The sequence below is a fragment of the Odontesthes bonariensis genome, chromosome 16, assembly GCF_027942865.1.
Source record: "Odontesthes bonariensis isolate fOdoBon6 chromosome 16, fOdoBon6.hap1, whole genome shotgun sequence".
NCBI classification, from domain to species: domain Eukaryota; kingdom Metazoa; phylum Chordata; class Actinopteri; order Atheriniformes; family Atherinopsidae; genus Odontesthes; species Odontesthes bonariensis.
The window spans coordinates 23375078-23394325 of record NC_134521.1 but is presented as its reverse complement, the minus strand read 5'-3'; the positions used below and the strand labels follow the sequence as shown (position 1 = coordinate 23394325).

The window sequence follows — 19248 nt, the reverse complement described above, 5'->3', positions numbered from 1 at the left end:
AGAGAACGGAACAAAAGGCGGCCAACATCCAAAGAAGAGCTTTGGGATGTCCTTCAAGAAGCCTGGAGAACTATTCCTGAAGACTATTTAAAGAGAGGACAGAAAGCTCGTCTGAGAGGGTTCAGGCTGTGTTGGAGAATAAAGGTGCTCAGACCAGCTATTCATTTTCAAGCTCATTAGAATACATAAGCTCTGTTTTTGCCTTTTTTACTGTATTTCCATTGATTTTTGTTTTCTTCTCTCTTTTAATCTGTGAATAGCTGCACCTTTCCCCAGTCTCTTGGTGATATTCAAAGAAACGAGGGCAGAGTTCACTATGTCCATCGTGACTTTAATGTAAAAGATAAAAGGAAATCAGAATCGTGACTTCCACTTTTGCTTTGTGTCTGTTTGAAAAGCTTATTTCTTGGAAGCATCCCTGCACACTGGTCCCGTTTAATCTGAGTCACCACACAGCAGATGTGTGGAAGTCCCTCGCTCCTGCTCTTTATACTGTCCCATGGTGTAAGTGGCAGCCAGCAGAACGTTCCTGTGAAGGCATCTGCAGGTCTCTGTCACAATTCTGCCCTGCCGACACGCTTCTGCCTTTAACCTCCTCTAACGTGCATTTGGTTCACAGTTCACTTCCTGTGTTATTTCCATCACCACCCACTGTCTGTTTCGGTGCAGCCTAAAATGTGACTTTACCTTCAGTCACTTTTAACTGAACAAGCCCCCCTACCCTCCATTTTCCCGTCATGTGCCTCTCGTCAGGGCTCTGCTCGTCTGTTTTTAGCATCGACCGCACTGCAGTGCGTTGCTGTCGATTTATTGAACACGTTAGAATATATCAGGGTTAAGCTTTCCTGGCATCAGATGAAAATATGAAGGATTTGCAGAAACTTTGGTGACACAAAGACCTACCTGATGTCAGGTCTAACACTGGCTGCAGTGCAGTTTCAGCACACGGCAGTAAGAGTGTCACATCTAAGCCCAGCTTTACGTCGTCACCTCCCTCCGATGCAGTAGAAGACTTAAACTTACTGTGACAGTTTCCAAGGTTGCCAAAGAGCTTGCTAAACCCTTGGTTTTGTGTCCTCATGCAGCCATAGTAGTTGGACCACCGCCCTAAAGACACGTTCAATTATCGAACACAGTGTTTCTTAATACCGTCCCCGGGACCCACTGCCCTGCATGTTTCCGATGTTTCCCTCCTCCAGCACACCTGATTCAAATGAACGGCTCCTGATCAGGCCACTGCAGAGCTTCATGACGGGGTGATTGGAATTGAGAAACACTGATTGAGCAGCCCCAAAGAAATAGTTGCCCGGATGTGTGCGTTAGATAGAAGCCTGAAGAAACCGGAGAAGCCTTTCGGATGAGGGGTGCACTGGAAAAAATGCCCCTCCAAAAATAAGTAAAAAAACAACAAATACAAGACGTTTTTGTTTGAAATAAGCAAAAAAAATCTGCCAATAGAACTAGTGAAGATCGGCTTGTCAAGATTTCTTGAAATAAAATGTGATATTTAGGACTTTTGAGATAAAAGTGGTCTTGAAATTTTGAAAGATTTCAAGACTTTTTCACTTAACAAGATATCCAAGATGTATTGTATTCAAACAAGTCCCTATATCTTGCTGAAATGGTACTTGTTAGGCAATTGTGTCTTATATATCAAGTGTAATGAGATACTAAATGAGACAAATATACTTGGTAAGATTTAGATTTTTTCCAGTGTAAAAAGTCCAGTCACCCTTATTCAAGCGCTTGTGACTACCACGGCCTGGGTGACTGAGAATCTTCATCAACATATGTGTTAGATATTTAGTCATTTCAAATTTTCTCAAATTTTTTCTTTGTTTAAGATGATTGATCTAAAAAAAAAGTAATAATTTTCTTCTTGTAGTCCGTAGATTGACAGATGTCAGATTGGTGATCCGAGGCTGCGGTGACCTCTCTGTCGGGTCGTGTTTGACTCGGTGCGACCCAGCTGGTCAGCACAGTCACTTCAGTCGTTCCTGCAGTCAGCCGTAACACCGCGTGTGATTCAAAACTCGAGACTCTTCCCACTTGATTGAGCGCCATCACAACGTGTCGTGTTTCCGTTACGACTGTTGGCCGGACATTAGATTATAAATTACAACAGGAAAAAGCAGAAGTGAAACAAGCCTGTGCCTATAGTGCACTTCTGTGTCTTATGGCAGAGTGCTGAATGATGTTGCATTTTGGGGTATTTCTGAATTGTTCATTAGGTTATGTTATTTATTATCAAAGCCCATGAAGGGACCTCATCCAACAATCAAATGAACTGATCCTTCCAGCAAGTGTTGTCTGTACAGTTAAAGCCTGATGTCACTCGTTAAAAACAAACACCGCAGCTTACAGATTGCTTCTGTACATTAGCTCTAAAGCACCAAATGTGTATTAACACAGAACTGAAAATAGTCCCCAACAAAAGCACAATTTTTACATGTTTGGAGGAACATTTACTAAAACCTTTAGTGCCCGGTTTTAGGAATCATCTCACAGTCTTTCAAAACAGTTTTTGAAATGTTTAGGCCCACAGTAAGAAACTAAATAAGAGCACACAATCTGAGACAAACAAACATTCCTTGTTTGATTTGTTGCCAGTAAATTATATGTTAGTTTCTGTTTTTAACATTTAATTTATGAGCTTGACGGCCTTAAAGGTCAAACATCTCATCATTTTTTTAAGTTAGTTCTTGCTGTATAATTCTTTGGGTGGATAAAACTTGTTAAGACTCTTTTAATGCTTTTGTGTTTCATTTTGTTTTTATTATCTTTATTAGTCCATTTATTTGTCTCTTTGGGGTCACAAATTGCACAAAATGGATACAAATCAACGATGAGCAATGAAATTGCAACAAAAAAAAAGAATACATTAAAAAGTTCTATTTGGGTCCCGACTGACTATTTGTGTTTGTGTTTCCTTGATTTGCATGTTTGAATTGATAGCGAGACTGTGAGTCATGCTGCCTATAAACAAAATGAGACAAGTGAAACTGTGTATTAGAAATGAAATGCGATGAATAAGATCACAAAATCAAACAAATCCATCTGTAGCCTCACACTGTTTAAAAACCAACTCTTATTATTACTACAGCTTTTGATCTTCGTTCCTTGAAAAAGTATCCGTTTCTGTACTTGAGTAGAAATTTGTCAGCACTCATTACCGTCCTTACTGTAACAAAACACTAAAAACTTTCTTCTGGTCTTGGGCGCTTTTATGTACACCACACAGGCTGATTGTCAACTCATTTAAAGGCTCAGAAGATGCAGCGCTTTCACTCTCAGTGGTTAGAACCGCCGCGGCGCATTATCAGCGCAGGAATACTATTTTCAGCTCCTCGACTCTCACTTTAACGCGCACGTGTTCTGACACCGAGCTCACACAGCGCCAGCTTGACTCAAATGGTTCCCCTTTGAAGTGTTTCCCGAGACGCTGACATGGAGAGCGTGAGATAGTCGCTGTAGTTGTTACTCGACGGCCGCATTAAAAGGGGCATTCCAAAGAAAACTGCCCCATTACTGTTGCTAATTTCCCCCCCTCAGATTTCCCAAACGTTGACAGGGTGTCGGAGCTGAGGCAGAACTGCGATGTGCAGAAACCAGCTTCGTGTTTCCATCACACAGAGGCGTGACCAGTTAAACGCTGAAATAGAATTGCCTTGAGGATTTCGGTTTTGATGTTTGTCAGAAAGTTACTTTGGGGAAAACGCGTGATTTCGAAAAAGGATGTCGAGTTCATATTAATATTTGCCAAAAGCCACACTCCTGCCAGACCTGTCATAGTGGTAATAACTTTCTCTGTTTCGTCTCTAGCTAAACTTAAACGTGCCGCTTGCTGGAGAAGTGAAAATTACTTTTTATAGTACGGGCCCCCGAAAAATATGTTATTGCCACTAGATGTAAGCATTTAAACTGTTTCTGAGAAGTGATTTGTTCTTCAGTACGGCAACAAAAAAGTCTTCCCCGTGACCCTCGGACCCTGTAGTCGTGGAGAAAACCGCAGCTGAAGCTGCAAAGCTGAGCGATAAAGAATGAAACTCTTTGCTTCTCCAATTTGACGACAAGATTCGCTGCGACGGTTTATGAACTCCTGCAGACACGTTTCTCTCTTTTCCACTTTGGAGTTTCCAGCTGGGTGCATCTTTGCCTGGTGAGCCACGGTCTCAAAGTCTTCATCTATGCAGATCTTTTTTCTTTTTTTACCAAAAGAGACGCAGGTAGCACCGATGACTCAACAAAGAGAGTTTTTGTCCAGTCAAAGCAAAAAAAAGGACTCCCACTGAGTCACCGAGTGTTGTTTATTTGGAAAAAATGAATGGTTTTGTTCAGTTTGCTTCTCCATAGTGTTCTACTTCATGTGTTTGCTGACTCAAATGATCTTGCTCTTTGCTGCAAAGCCTCGTAATCCAAACTCCCTTTGTTTTGCTGTTGTTTGCACGAGTGTGTGTGTGTGTGTGTGTGTGTGTGCGTGCGTGTGTGTGTGTGTGTGTGTGCTCTTGAGTGTAAACCATTTCTTTCCAATAGATTGAATTTACCCTGATTATTAAGACCTGTATCCGTATGCTGAACTTTGGCCACGTGAGCTCTGACAGCAGAGTGCTAAAGAAACTAAAGAGAGAGTTATGTGTTGCAGATTTCAGCTGGTTATCTTTGTCTGATGAACATGCTCCAGGTGGTGTTTATCAATTTAAATAAATGTTCAATTAAATCTGTGTACAAAATCTCGTGTACTAACCTCTCTGCAAAGTTTATACTGCTCACAAGCCTCATAAAGTATGGGGCTCACTAATGAGAAAGTATGTGACAACGCTCATGTTTAAAGTAACATGGGTAAAACATGGATGTGTGCTCGGGGATGGATGAAGAAGAAGAAGATGAGAGAGGGACAACAAGAGCTGGGGTCTGTAATAAAGGAAGGTCAAAGGTAAAGGAGGGGTGAGAATGAGGGCAGAAAGCAGGAGTCTGGACGGTGGAGGTTAGTGACAAAGGATGAGGGAGGAGACGAGAGGGGAAAGATGGGTGTGGAGGGAACGGGGGGAGTGGAGTGGTGAGACAGGTCGGCTGACTCAGTCACATTCCTGTCATCCAGATTTATGGCAGCTCGGGGTCCTGAGACAGGCCTGGAGCCACGGCCAAATTACAGTCATCTGCAGCATTCCTCTGCTGCAAACACAGGTTAGCAGCCCGGCCGCGCTAAGTGCTAGGTGCTGCCCGTTGACAAATGACTTCCTTTGAAGGGCACAAAGAGAGAGACCGTCGGAGAGAGGCTGCGTGTTTACTGTGTGAGGGCAGAGAGTCACGCAGTCTGTGTTTCTTTTGTTGGAAAGCATTTCTGAATGTTTGTGTGCATGTTTGGGTGTGTATCAGCCCGTGTTTTGTGCGTCTTTACAATGTGGGCACTTTTACCACAGCCTCTGTCTGGTGTAGCTGCCAGTGGAGGCTCCTCTCACAGACACAGTTAGGAGTGTGTGACCTGTGTTACTTAATGCCAGGTTCCCAGGCAGCTAATGGTGCTAATAGCACATCAAACCCCGGCCTGGTCGTTTGTGTGTCTTTAAAGGCAGTTCCCACATTTACGAAGGTGACATTGTCTCGTGATATCGAGAGCGAAGTTACGCAAATGAGAAAAACTGTGATGAATGTGTGTGCCTCTGTGTTTTCTCCAGGCATTCACAGGCACCAGTCCCAGGACCTCTCGGGGTATTATTCCCTCCCTCCAGGCGGCGTCGGCCAAATCTCTCCATCCATGAGCTGGTGAGTTGCACACGCTCAAACACATCGTTTGATAACTAAAATGTTCTAAAAAGTCACTTTAACCTCCTCGTGTAGATTTCTTCTGGTTTACTGACGTTTCTGCGACCCTGAACCACTGAAATGTTCCAGGTTAATTCTGGACAATTTTCTCCATTTATCCTTATAGACCAAATGATTAGTGAATTTAGAGAATGTTTTACAGACCAGCCAATGAATATAAACATTAACTGCAGCTATCTGGGACCGGCACCAATCCGGAGTGAAAAAAGTTGAAAATGTTTTCCGTCCGTTTGAATGTGAATACTTCTGTTTTTTATCTGTTGTAAAGGGGACATCTTTTGGTTATTGGCTGTTTAGTGCATCAAGGAATTTGAATGAATTTGAAATTACAAGTCGTGGGCATACAGATATTTACTTTGCAGTAAACAGGAGAGACTTCCTGAACTCTTAGCAGCACCACCCACTGTAGCCCTCTGACCCAGGTCAGGGGAGCATGCATCACCAGCTCACCTGCTGTCAGGGTAGTGAGCTCAAAATCACGTTGTCGCGGTAACCGTTCTGTTTGATCCTGTTTGTTTCCGGACTCGTGACTTCAACCCTTGTCAGCACAAAAGGACCGTGCACGGCTGCAAAATTGAAATGAAATCCCGAGCAGAATGATGATGTATCTGTCTGTTGTACAGTGACTTTGATTTGATTTTGAGTTGGCTGATGTTGCCATGAGAACATCTTGTCGAGGAGCAAAAGGACACAGCACAACTCATGCAAAACTTGTTTAATTCATTGGATATGAAACTTTGTGGCCTAGAGGTGGATTCTTGGAAATAATGGCACATTCGTTTAGATTCTGGTCTTTTAGGAAATTCCCGAAGACTTTCAAAGTATAAATCAGAACGTGTTTGTTTTTGGCCTTTGTCCACGGCAGTGTTTTGGTGACACAACTCCTTTTAGTTAGTTTCTTATGGGCTCGAGCAGAAACTGCAGAGCAGAAACTCTGCAGTGACGGAGCCTAAAACACTCGTGTTCCACATTCTCTTATTTCACTTCAGGTTTCAGAGCTGATTGTGAGTCGATGTCATGCCGGTTGATTGTGAACTTAGAAATTCAGACGTCCGTGGCTGAATAGATCAACACAAATCCATTTATTCCCTGCAGGAACAGTTAAAGGCTTACATCAAATGTCACAGAGATTTGGGAGGAACGCTTTAAAAGTTTGTGTGTGCACTTGCTTACATGTAGAGGACACGCTGCCGTCCGTCCCCTGAAGTTTCCCAAGGCTGTGATTCACGGGCCTGTTATCTCTCAGACAAGAACACTTCACTATGGATTTTCACAAGTATTATGAACAGATAATCTCCTTTAACCCAGATTATGTGCTCATTTTGGCCCCTTGGAGTGAGCTCCTTTGTTGACGGAGGAGCAGGGGAGAAGATGGAGAATGAGCGGTTAAAATGTCAAACTGTTGTTTTCTGCCGTTTGGACTCGTATCGTATCGTGGGAGTCGCGTCCCTCCATGACCACCTCCGCATGTCCCCTCTGGACTGTTGGATTACCGGTTAGTCGCCTCACACCGGGAGGATGTGAGGAATCATCGGAGACGTGCTTTGTCTTGTTCTGTTTTGTTATTTCCAGCTTTGCGGTTGTGATTGCTGTGGTGTGAACATGAAACTCACAATAAGTGTGCGACAAAAGACTCTTTGTTGTCCGTCAAACAGAGACAGAAACATTCAAACTTTAAAACGTTGCCAATTAAAAGAAGCAGATCGAATGCGTTAGAGTGCAAAAGATGGCAGAGTCTGGCTCAGAGTCTGGCTCAGAGTCTGGCTCAGAGTCTGGCTCAGAGTCTGGCTCAGAGTCTGGCTCAGAGTCTGGCTCAGAGTCTGGCTCAGAGTCTGGCTCAGAGTCTGGCTCAGAGTCTGGCTCAGAGTCTGGCTCAGAGTCTGGCTCAGAGTCTGGCTCAGAGTCTGGCTCAGAGTCTGGCTCAGAGTCTGGCTCTGAGGGTCGGGTGCGCCGGTTCATCGTCAGCCTGCATCTGCTCTGTAACTTTTTTCTCTTCTTTTGACAACAAGGTGCAAAGCAGCCCCAACAGAGTGGGTTGTGTAGCTTTTCATGTCATTCCCAGCATACCTCTGTTCAGTCACGCCTCTCACAAACTGTAGGAGGGGTTTTTCTGTTTGACTGACGTCAAACACTTAGGAGCTGCCATCAAAAAAAAAAAAAAGAGATTAACTGAGAGATTGATGGATTGTTTGTTAGGTTCAGAGTGTGAGTGAGATTAAAACAAATAAAGTGGGCTTCAGTTGGGCCTGCCTTTATCTGAACAGCACTTGATCAGTAGTGCAGTGTGACCTGATTGGGGCTGAGGCCAGTTTAATCTGGAGTTCTTCCCTGCTGCTGCTGGGCTCTGCTGCAGCGCTACGTCGTGGTGCCTCGGAGCAGATGCAGCTGAGGCGACAAGAAGTGGAAGTATGCGTGATGATTATGATGATTTTAAAGGTAGTCGAAATGATAGATGTGGATGGAAGCGTGTGTGTGTGTTTGCATTCACTGAAACACAAGGATGAATTAGCTGAGGGGGGATGGTTGCGCTGGCTCCCAGGAGGTGCAGTTTTCTACATATCAAAGGCTCTGTCTTACACTCCATCCCCACCCTCGACCTCCCACGGTGTGTGTGTGTGTTTGTGTTTGTGCTCCCACTACGTAAGCCCAGTATTGACACACAGCTTTCAGCAGTGCTGATCCGGGCTTCTCATTGTGCATCTCAGCATCAGGAGAAGAATTAAGCCTTTTGCATTAAACTCGGGTTTTTACTTTAAATGTATTTATTCTATTTGTTGGTGCACTGAAATGCTGACGTGTAAAATACACGGAGATGAGTTTGACACGTTTATACAAAGAAAACCAAAACATTGCTAAGAAGAAGAAATACATTTAATTTAGGGATAGGGAAAGGAAGAAAGAACTTAAAGGACAGTAAATAAGAGATAAAAGGGAAGCAAGTATCATTCCAGCTACCAAGTTACACCACTGGAAATATGAAGTCAATCTTTTCTGTATGACAGTTGTCATTCGAAGAGCTTTTTAGATCCGAGTTCAATCAGAATATGTTCTTAAGTTAAGATGAAAGTAGATTCAAGTTTTCCTTAAAATTGAAAGACTTTTACCTGTGAAGCTAAAAGCCACAACCTGCTGCCGTCTCTCTCTCCGCTGTGCTGTGGCAGGCAGAGCCAGCCAGTCTATCCTGCCCTGACCCCCTGTGGATTCAGGCAGCCCTACTCCTCCAATCTCCCCAGCGCCTCGTCCTACTCCAGGTACCGCAGCCGGCCGGCTGAACCCAGCCGGGAAAAAAGCCCCCCAAAAAAAGAAAACAAAAGCAATGCCACGCATCATCGTCAAAATCCTGTTTATAGCACATTTGGGATGCCTGAGCAGGAGTTTTCCATTCGCTGTGGCAAACTCATGTTCGGCCCCTCCAGCGGATAAAAGTCCAGTTGGAGCCAGTGTGCTATAAACAGGACAAACAAGCTGAGTCGAGCCAAACCGAGCTGAGCCGGGCTAAAAGCTGCTACACACACTGAATACCATTAGGACAAGTGCTATTCAATGTACTGCTGCCTTTCTTTGTTTGTTTGTGTGTGTTCCTGAGTATCGACCATCACAGTGAAAAAAAAAAATGAAAAAATACACACACATTAAAGATTTGGCTGTGGATTTGAAGCTAAGACCTCTATTTTTCTTTTCTTTTCATCTTTAAACTACATTTCACTCATTTTAGCTACATTTGATCCCCACACAGACGCGCACACGCAGACGCGCACACGCAGACGCGCACACGCAGACGCGCAGACGCGCACACGCAGACGCGCAGACGTGCACACACAGACGCACACACGCAGACGCACACACACACACAGACACACACACGCAGACGCGCACACGCAGACACACACACACAGACACACACACACAGAAGCAGACGCACACGCAGACGCACACACACAGACACGCAGACGCACACACACGCAGACATGCACACGCAGACATGCACACGCAGACATGCACACGCAGACATGCACACGCAGACGTGCACACACAGACGCACACACGCAGACGCACACACACACGCAGACGCACACACGCAGACGCACACACGCAGACGCGCACACGCAGACGCGCAGACGCCCAGACGCACACACGCAGACGCACACACGCAGACATGCACACGCAGACGTGCACACACAGACGCACACACGCAGACGCACACACACACGCAGACGCACACACACACGCAGACGCACACACGCAGACGCACACACGCAGACGCACACACGCAGACGCGCAGACGCACACACGCAGACGCACACACGCAGACGCACACACGCACACACGCAGACGCACACACGCACACACGCAGAAGCAGACGCGCACACGCAGACGCACACACGCAGAAGCAGACGCACACACGCAGACGCACACACACACACACACACGCAGGTACAGACGCACGCACAGACGCAGACGCACACACACACACACACACACACGCAGATGCACACACGAAGACGCACACACACAGACACACACACACAGTTTGCACATGCAGACGCACACACGCCGACGCACACACACACTCAGACGCACACACACAGTTTGCACACGCAGACGCACACACACAGACGCACACACGCAGACGCACACACGCAGATGCACACACGCAGACACACACACAGACACGCAGACGCATACACAGAGACGCAGACGCACACACAGACGCACACACAGACGCACACACGCAGACGCGCACAGGCAGACGCACAGACGCAGACGCACACACGCAGTCGCACAAACAGACGCACACACGCAGACGCACACACGCAGACGCACACGCAGACACCCAGACACGCAGACACACACACAGACACGCAGACGCATACACAGAGACGCAGACGCACACACAGACGCACACACAGACGCACACACGCAGACGCACACACGCAGACGCAGACGCACACACGCAGACGCACACACGCAGACGCAGACGCACACACGCAGTCGCACAAACAGACGCGCACACGCAGACACCCAGACATGCAGACGCACACGCAGACACCCAGACATGCAGACGCACACGCAGACACCCAGACATGCAGACGCACACATGCAGACGCACACACGCAGACGCACACGCAGACACCCAGACATGCAGACGCACACGCAGACACCCAGACATGCAGACGCACACGCAGACACCCAGACATGCAGACGCACACACACAGACGCACACACGCAGACGCACACACGCAGACGCACACGCAGACACCCAGACATGCAGACGCACACGCAGACACCCAGACATGCAGACGCACACGCAGACACCCAGACATGCAGACGCACACGCAGACACCCAGACATGCAGACGCACACACACAGACGCACACACGCAGACGCACACACGCAGACGCACACGCAGACACCCAGACATGCAGACGCACACGCAGACACCCAGACATGCAGACGCACACACACAGACGCACACACGCAGACGCACACACGCAGACGCACACGCAGACACCCAGACATGCAGACGCACACGCAGACACCCAGACATGCAGACGCACACGCAGACACCCAGACATGCAGACGCACACGCAGACACCCAGACATGCAGACGCACACACACAGACGCACACACGCAGACGCACACACGCAGACGCACACGCAGACACCCAGACATGCAGACGCACACGCAGACACCCAGACATGCAGACGCACACGCAGACACCCAGACATGCAGACGTACACATGCAGACGCACACATGCAGACGCACACACGCAGACGCACACGCAGACGCACACGCAGACACCCAGACATGCAGACGCAGACGCACACACGCAGACGCACACACGTAGACGCACACATGCAGACGCACACACACAGACGCACACACGCAGACGCACACACAAAGTGTAAGTCCCTGCTTGCAACACGTGAATGCTTTCTCCTCGTCAGCCATTCATCCAAACTTTCACACGGTTTGTTTTAGACTGATAAGTGGGGTTTCTGCACAGCAAATGCCAAAATGTTTCAATTTAAAGCTAATGTCAACCCACTGGGGTTTAACCCGCATTCAGCTGGGAACATCTGTTTCTATAGTCTCTCGTTTCAGAGCTGCATGCATCACCCAACCTGCATGTCTCTATTATTGCCTTTTTGGTGGCACCTGAGCTGTCAACTGCACTGAACCCCACTTTGTAAGTGCTGACCGCACGTGAAAGCTAAAACAAACAATGTGCTGAGATTGGATCTTGACCCAACATGTTCATTCAGCTGCTGGAAGCTGCCAGTGAGCTGATGCTCAGGGCTGCTTCCTTGTCAGTCTGCTTCGACACTCTTATCCTCAACACACATAAAGCATCTGAGAAGCTGATGGACAAAAGAAGAAAAATCCTCCAGTGGTTAACCAGTGCACTGACTGGGATGGAAAGAAAGTTTTCCTTAAATTCCAACCTCTCTCTTGGTAATTCTTCGGCGCCCTCTAGTGTTGACAAATTGTAACATCACATCATGTTTTAATCTCAGTGAGTGTCGTGAACACTAGTCTTATGTTCTTTCGTTTAAGCTTTTCTCACCTCAGTCACTCATCCCATCTGTCCACTAAGTCTTACATTCAGTACTTAGTCTTGTCCAAATTGCTGTTGGAAGCTTGATTTTCATCAGTTTGAACACAACAGAAAACAGCTTTGTTCTCTGGTTGACCCTACCAAGTGACGTAAAATCCCTTTTCGACAAGAGATGCACATCCAGCAGGCTTTTCATGCTTTCAGGCTAATTGCTTACCCAGATCTCGCGCTCCTGCTTTGTCGCTAACCGTCCACTCTGCTGCCGACTCAGTGCTTCTCTCTAAATTCCCTCCTTTGTCACTGTCTCCTCTTTCTATTTGTATTTTTTCCCTCCACCAGGTTCCCTCACTCTCTGATGCTCGGACCATCGGGCATGCATCCTACAGGGATCCCCCACCCAGCTATAGTTCCTCCCTCAGGCAAACAGGAGCACGAACAGTATGACAGGGGCATGTATATGTAAGTATCCTCCACCCTTCGTGCCGTGCTTGCTTTCACCACAGCCTTGGAGCTCAATCCAATTTTGTGTCTGCATTAAACCTGTTTAAATCTTCCCCTTTATGGCAGTAAATATCAGCATTTTCAGGACAATGAAAAGCTAAAAAGAAAGATCTCTCACCACATCACATTAAGGGATATTCCCACACCCGTCCTTACCCCGTCCTCTTCTTCTTCCTCCTTCAGGAAGCCGCAGGTGGAGGCCAAGCGGGAGAAGGAGCCCAAGAAACCGGTCATCAAGAAACCCCTGAACGCCTTTATGCTGTACATGAAGGAAATGAGGGCGAAGGTCATCGCAGAGTGCACGTTAAAGGAGAGCGCTGCCATCAATCAGATTCTGGGACGAAGGGTGAGGGACGCACGCTCGCACGCTGAAACACAGACTAATCCTGTTTCCAGGTCAGCCTCTCATTTCACACATGAGCAACATGAGAGGAGTATGGTAAGGTGAACCACAGCCACTGAGATGGCACCAGGAGCGGGTTCTCAAAACTAAACCGTCTCTTATCTCTGTCTTTTCTTTCAAAGAGAGTGTAAAGACAACTGAGTTGAACTGACCCATCAGGTTTTATGTCTCCCGGACAATATCGCCTTGTTTTATTGATGAATATGTGTATAAGTGTTGATGATTTAGCCATTTATTTCACCGTTTTTCTTCTCCTCTGCTGTCTGTGTGTGTCTGCAGTGGCATGCTCTGACCCGGGAGGAACAGGCCAAGTACTACGAGTTGGCCAGAAAGGAAAGACAACTGCACATGCAGCTCTACCCAACATGGTCTGCTAGGGACAACTACGTGAGTTCTCTTCTCCCTCCTCCCCTTCGTCTCCTCCTTTTTTTCCCCCACGCTCCAAACAGCTACTGTATGAATGTTTTCAAAATGAGGAGCTGGTTACAGAAGCATTATCAGGAAAATGTTAAAGACGCTTCCACTCTGTTTTTGAAACATTGCAACCTAAAAGTCATGAATTTGATATCTGTGGGCTGTGGTCGGAACGATCGCTAGATCTCTTGAGTAAAAGACGTCACTTGGTTGCTACGGTTACAGTGAGCTTGTAGCAACAAGCAAATCTTATCAAGTAGAAGAGTGTTACGTATTCGTGTTGTGTGATGTTACAATTACTTTGTGAAATGTGTTTAATTAGAATTTACTTAAATAAAAATGGATTTCCCCCCCAAAAAAAAGAATAAGATATTATTGAGAGCTGTTTATACTTTGGCAAGTTATTCGATGATCTAGTATAATATTTGTGACTTTAAGTAGCTCCTGTAAGCCAAGAGCTACATTTTAAAAAGTCCTAATAGCTTTGAAATATCTGTGAAACCATTTGATGAAATAAACAATCAAATCTGGTGGGATTCCCTGTAAATAAAACAAGGGTGAAAAGAAAATGAATAAAAGCACATTTTCAGTTTTTCTCGCCTCAGAGCTGAATAAATTTCTTACTCATTGACTAATATGTCAACAAGCAGCATGATTACCGGCTCCCAGGCCTGTTAATGAAAAGTGATAGAACGTTAGGACACACAAACCTGTGTGCTGCATGCGTTTTAGTCGAATGTTTTGGGGATGTGCTCAATCTAGGCTGCTGTGTGCCTCTCACTTCTCAGTTTGCTGTTGAACTCTTGCAGGAGGCGGGCCTTAGCGGGGTCGCAGGGGAAAAGAGTAAAGCTGATTGGGTAGGGATACGTCTTATGGTGGATTTATACCTCTGTGGTGGAAAAAATGAGTGTGTGAGGAGCTGCATGAAAGGGGTTGTGGGTATCTCTGTGCAAAGTTTTGCATGCACCTTCCAAAAAAAAAAAAAAAAATCTTAATGACTCACACGCTCCAAGCCTCACGAAACAGCATGTAAGCAGCGGCCGCCGCACGAGCAGATCCAATTGGTCAGTTATGGAGACATTTCACAGAGTCTTGAACTTATTCGCCATTAAACACTGCATTACACAGAGGTATAAATCAGCCCGTTTTGCTCAACTAACAGAGAGCAGGGCTGCATGGCTGGCCTCACTGCCTCAGTTTATCTATTTGTTTACCTGGTATCCCTTTAAAAACACTTCTTTTCTTGTGCTGGTAAAGCAAAACAACTTTGCCACATAGTTTCTGAGGAAAGATCTGGTGGTAAATAGTCATCATGAGCTCAAGGCTGAGATAGAGGATGCTTTGTAGTGGATTGATAACCTGTTTATGCTTTTCTCTGTTGCATTATTTACTCCTCTATATGTGACTGAGCTTGAACTACATATACAGGCAGGCATGGACTGTGGTTTATAACGCACACAAAACACCTGAAGAATGCTCTGTGTTTTTTCTGTTTCACACCGAGCTCGAGGTGAACTTTGTTCCAAAAGTCTGTTGCTAAGAGAGCAAAATAGGAGATAATCAAGGAGCCCGTGTAATGATGATATAAGTACACCTGCATTCAGGGTGTCAGCGCTGGGCGTGAAATGTCATCTGGTGCAGTTGAAGAAGGCCCCGCACTCTGCATCACTGCTCCTTTGATTTAAGAAAAGAAAAAAAAAGGCGATGGACCTACAAGCATAACAGGAAGAGAGGCTCCTCGTCTCGCCCCCGCACCTGTAGAGGGTTTCTCCTCCAAGTCACTGAATAAGATAAAACCTGCATATAGGCTAGTGTATGCATACATATACACACACACACACACACACACCATGTACACCCACAGACAAGAGAAGCTTCATTTGCAAGAGGAGTTGTTGTAACCACATAGACGATGCTGACAGCGAGCTGAGGAGGGCAGACATTGTAGCGTAGGCGGTAGATTTCTGTTCCCACATCCTTCATCTCACCCAAATATGAGGGCTGAGTTCACCATCACCGGATCTGTGTGTACAGCTCTGATGTTTACCTCAACAGTTGCACATCACAATCAGCCTGCAGACACTGCCACACATGGACAGAAATATGAAAACAGCATTTTTTTTAAAAATTTTTTTTGGATGCGAGGTGAACCAAAAGCCTTTTGAAACGGGTGTTTTTGGACCATCTCAGATTTCCTTTTTTTTTTTTTTTAGCAGTTAACATTCACGGGAGTGTGCTCAAGGTTTTGCATGAACAGAGTGTACAGAGACTGAATTAATACAGAGTGTTTTTTTCTCGTTTCTCTTTCCTGCTTTTGTCTTGCTTCATTAAGGCATCGCCTGACCTGGTTGCTGTTTACTTCCAACTTTTCATATTTCAATCTCTTGGTTTTGAAAATGGATTTACATGTCAGAAAGTTTTTTGTTTTTTTTCAACAAAGTGCTAATTTTCTGTTGAATAAAGACAACAGTTTGGGACTTTTGTCAGTTCTAGAGAGTCATTTTGCCAGCCAGTCAAGATATTTGACACATGTGTATATATGAGAGAGCAGCTATACTTGCAAAGTCCCATTATTTTTTTTACCAAAAGGACTAATCTGAGTGTGTTACCCAGCTGGAGACAAACCAAATTAACTGGATTTATCAGCAAAAATCTGATCATTTCCAGCCCCGGTGGAGGATTTATTACAGAGTAGTCATTTCCACAGCTGAGCCAGACTCATTTCATTGAGTTGGGGCTGTTTGTTTGTTTCTCCCACAGGGAAAGAAGAAGAGGAGAAAAAGGGAGAAGCAGCAGGACTCCAACACAGGTAAACATACAAGTATCTGTCTGCAGACAAATGGCCGATTCCAAAGCCCTTGTGTTTCAAAGAATTCAGTTGAGTTCAAACTTTGCGTTGGCGCTCTGAAGCGGCGGCGCTGTCTTTGAGGCAGGATGTGCCTCTAACGTCAAACCCTCCACCCACTCTGCTTTCCACATAACCTGAACTGTAGACGTTGTAATCCCACTGTGCAAAAAAAAAAGTGCTGCTCCAAGTTTTAGGTGTCAGAGTCTTAGAGGCTTTATTGTGCCTTTATGTGTTCACATCTGTCTGTGTTTGATGGAACCTTTTTCTAGGACCTCAGCTGTCTGAAACACAGGTTTGTTGTCCAGGTTTTACATGTCACACATTGGCCCAATAGCAGCCTAGTGGCTGGCTTGACATTTGTGAAACAGCAAATGAGCAGCTGCCTCACACGCCATCATTTTTGACCATTCATCCGACCCGTTAGAGAGGACAGGCCCTGGAAGAGACAGCAGCTAAAACAGGGTGCTTCAGCAAGGGTTTGTGTTAAAAGAGAGAAAAAGTGTTTAATGCTGCACATTAACATTACCAAGTGTAACCCTGAAATGAGTGAATGAACAATATGGGCTCTTTAATTATCAGCTGAATTTTGAAAATGTATTTCTGGATTCTCTCTGTGCAAAACTTTCTTCAACCCCAATTCCAAAAAAGTTGAGACGTCCAGTGAAATGAGAACAAACGCAGTGCGGCGCAAACATCGTAAGCCGATGTTTTATTCACAAGAGAGCAAAGAAAACCAATGGGAGACTCTTCGTGCTTTCATGAAAGATATTCAAGGGCTCAGTAACGTGATGCTATAAAAAGAGCACCTTAGAAAGGCAGAGACTCTCAGAGGTAGAGATGAGCAGTGATTCTGCAAAAATCTACAAATTATTTGAATATTCTGCAGTACATAATGACGTCAAAGGTTTCAGAGAATTTGGAGACAGCCAAATCTCTGTGACAGCCAAAGATAAAGTGGAAAACTATTCTGTAGTCGGACAAATCCAAGTTTCAAATGCCAGTCAGAGATCATTGGTGCCTCATTCTTCAGACTAAAGAGGAGAGGGACCATCCGGCTGGTTGCATCTCTGATGGTACGGGAAGATCTGGAAAGATCTTTCAGAGCGACATATGTTCCCAATCAGTTGATGTCCTTTGTCAGGGAAGTCTTTGCATATTTCAGCAAGACAAAGTTAAACCACTTACAGCATCTGTCACAACAGCGTGGCTTCGTAGTAGAAGACTTTGGGAACTGGAGCGGCCTGCCTGCGGTCCAGGCCTTTCGCCGACTGAAAAAATTTGGCACCCTGTGAAAGCAAAAGATGCTGAGCAGCCAGAATCCTCCATCAGACGTGAATGGGACGGAATTCCCCTCCCAAAGGTCCCAAAGGTCCGGCAGCTGCTGTCCTCAGTTCCCAGATGTTTGCAGATGTAGTTAGAAGAAGTGGGGATGCTACACACTGCCATCCAATTCGAGATGAGCGAATATTTTTTCACGACATAGTAAAATGTCTGACTTTGATGTATATATCCACAGTGGGCTCTATTGTCAGTGAAATATTGCTTTCAGATATTTGAGTGATATTTCCTCAGTCGCTGCATTTAGTTTTGATCCACATTTTACTCGGCATCCTAACTTTGCTGGAATGGTGGTTGCGTGTCCTGAGTTTCACAGCACGGCTGCCCTCTCTCTGTGTTTCTCCGTCTCAGCTGACTTTCTGCCGGTTGTTGACGTTGCATTGTGCAGTAACATTCCACTAACGTTTTACCCGATGCCTCTCTCTGATCAGACAGCTCAACCGGTGCTGACGAGCTCTCGTTTCTCTCTTCTCCTCTCCGTGTCCTCCTCCTCTAACCTGTGTCCTCTGCCTCTGCTCCTGTCTGTTTTTGCTTCTCCTCCGTCCTGTTTTTGTGCATGCTGCGCACCGGGCTCAGACCCGGGCTCTCCTAAGAAATGCCGGGCTCGCTTCGGCCTCAACCAACAAACGGACTGGTGCGGCCCCTGCAGGTGTGTACCAAGCATCCACCCCACCCGCCTCACTGAACCGCGCTGCTGCTGCTGTCCCACAAACTGTCTCATTGTCTCTCCCCTGTTTAACTGTCTGCTCATCAGTGCATCACTTCTGTCTGATCTGCTCTTACTTACTCATCGCCTCTCAGAGACGGAGCTGTCAGGGAGCTTGTTATCATCTCTTCAGCCTGTTCAAGCCCACAAGACGCTGCGACTTTAGCTTCTGCCTCTTTTTCTTTTGTCATGACTCACTGATTGAGTTCACAAAGCAAAGAATGTGTCCTGAGCTCTGCATGCCCACTGTCACTAACCTGCTGCCTCGCAGATGGAAGCATTAAATCCGTACAGTGTGTAATTCTGCAGCGGCAGAAAACGGGAATTCAGCTTTTGTAGAAGTTACAAAGGAAGGGAGGAAGTAAAATATGGGGAACAGGGAATACCACTCAACCCAAAAACCTTAGGGCTGGTCAGATAGACAATAGGAGTGTTTTTGTTTTTAAAGATAGAATCGAACCTTTTGTTTCTCCCCACATGTTCTGCCTGCTCGCAGCTTTTCCCTGTGATTGCTTCATACACAGGAAGTGAGATGTGAACCTCCTCACCATTTTTTTGGTGTGAGTGAGGAAATAGCCACTAGTTTTTACAGCAAACACTTGGCAACCATGTAGTTTATGTTTATGCATTTGGTAGACACTTTCATCCAAAGTG

At 45.9% G+C, this 19248-nt stretch overlaps 1 protein-coding gene across 9 annotated transcripts in view; it reads left to right on the top strand.

Moving 5' to 3' along the window:
• Positions 1–19248, top strand: part of tcf7 (transcription factor 7) — a 67315-nt gene that overhangs the window by 41425 nt on the left and 6642 nt on the right. For 2 of the 9 annotated variants that reach the window (XM_075486645.1, XM_075486649.1), the window contains exons 5-12: positions 5676–5763; positions 8985–9074; positions 12724–12843; positions 13069–13231; positions 13568–13675; positions 14512–14559; positions 16463–16511; positions 18465–18537. In XM_075486645.1, the coding sequence (XP_075342760.1) occupies positions 5676–5763; positions 8985–9074; positions 12724–12843; positions 13069–13231; positions 13568–13675; positions 14512–14559; positions 16463–16511; positions 18465–18537 (739 nt within the window). The remainder of the gene's footprint in view (positions 1–5675; positions 5764–8984; positions 9075–12723; positions 12844–13068; positions 13232–13567; positions 13676–14511; positions 14560–16462; positions 16512–18464; positions 18538–19248) is intronic. The other 7 variants (XM_075486650.1, XM_075486652.1, XM_075486651.1 and 4 more) reach the window with 5 other exon arrangements.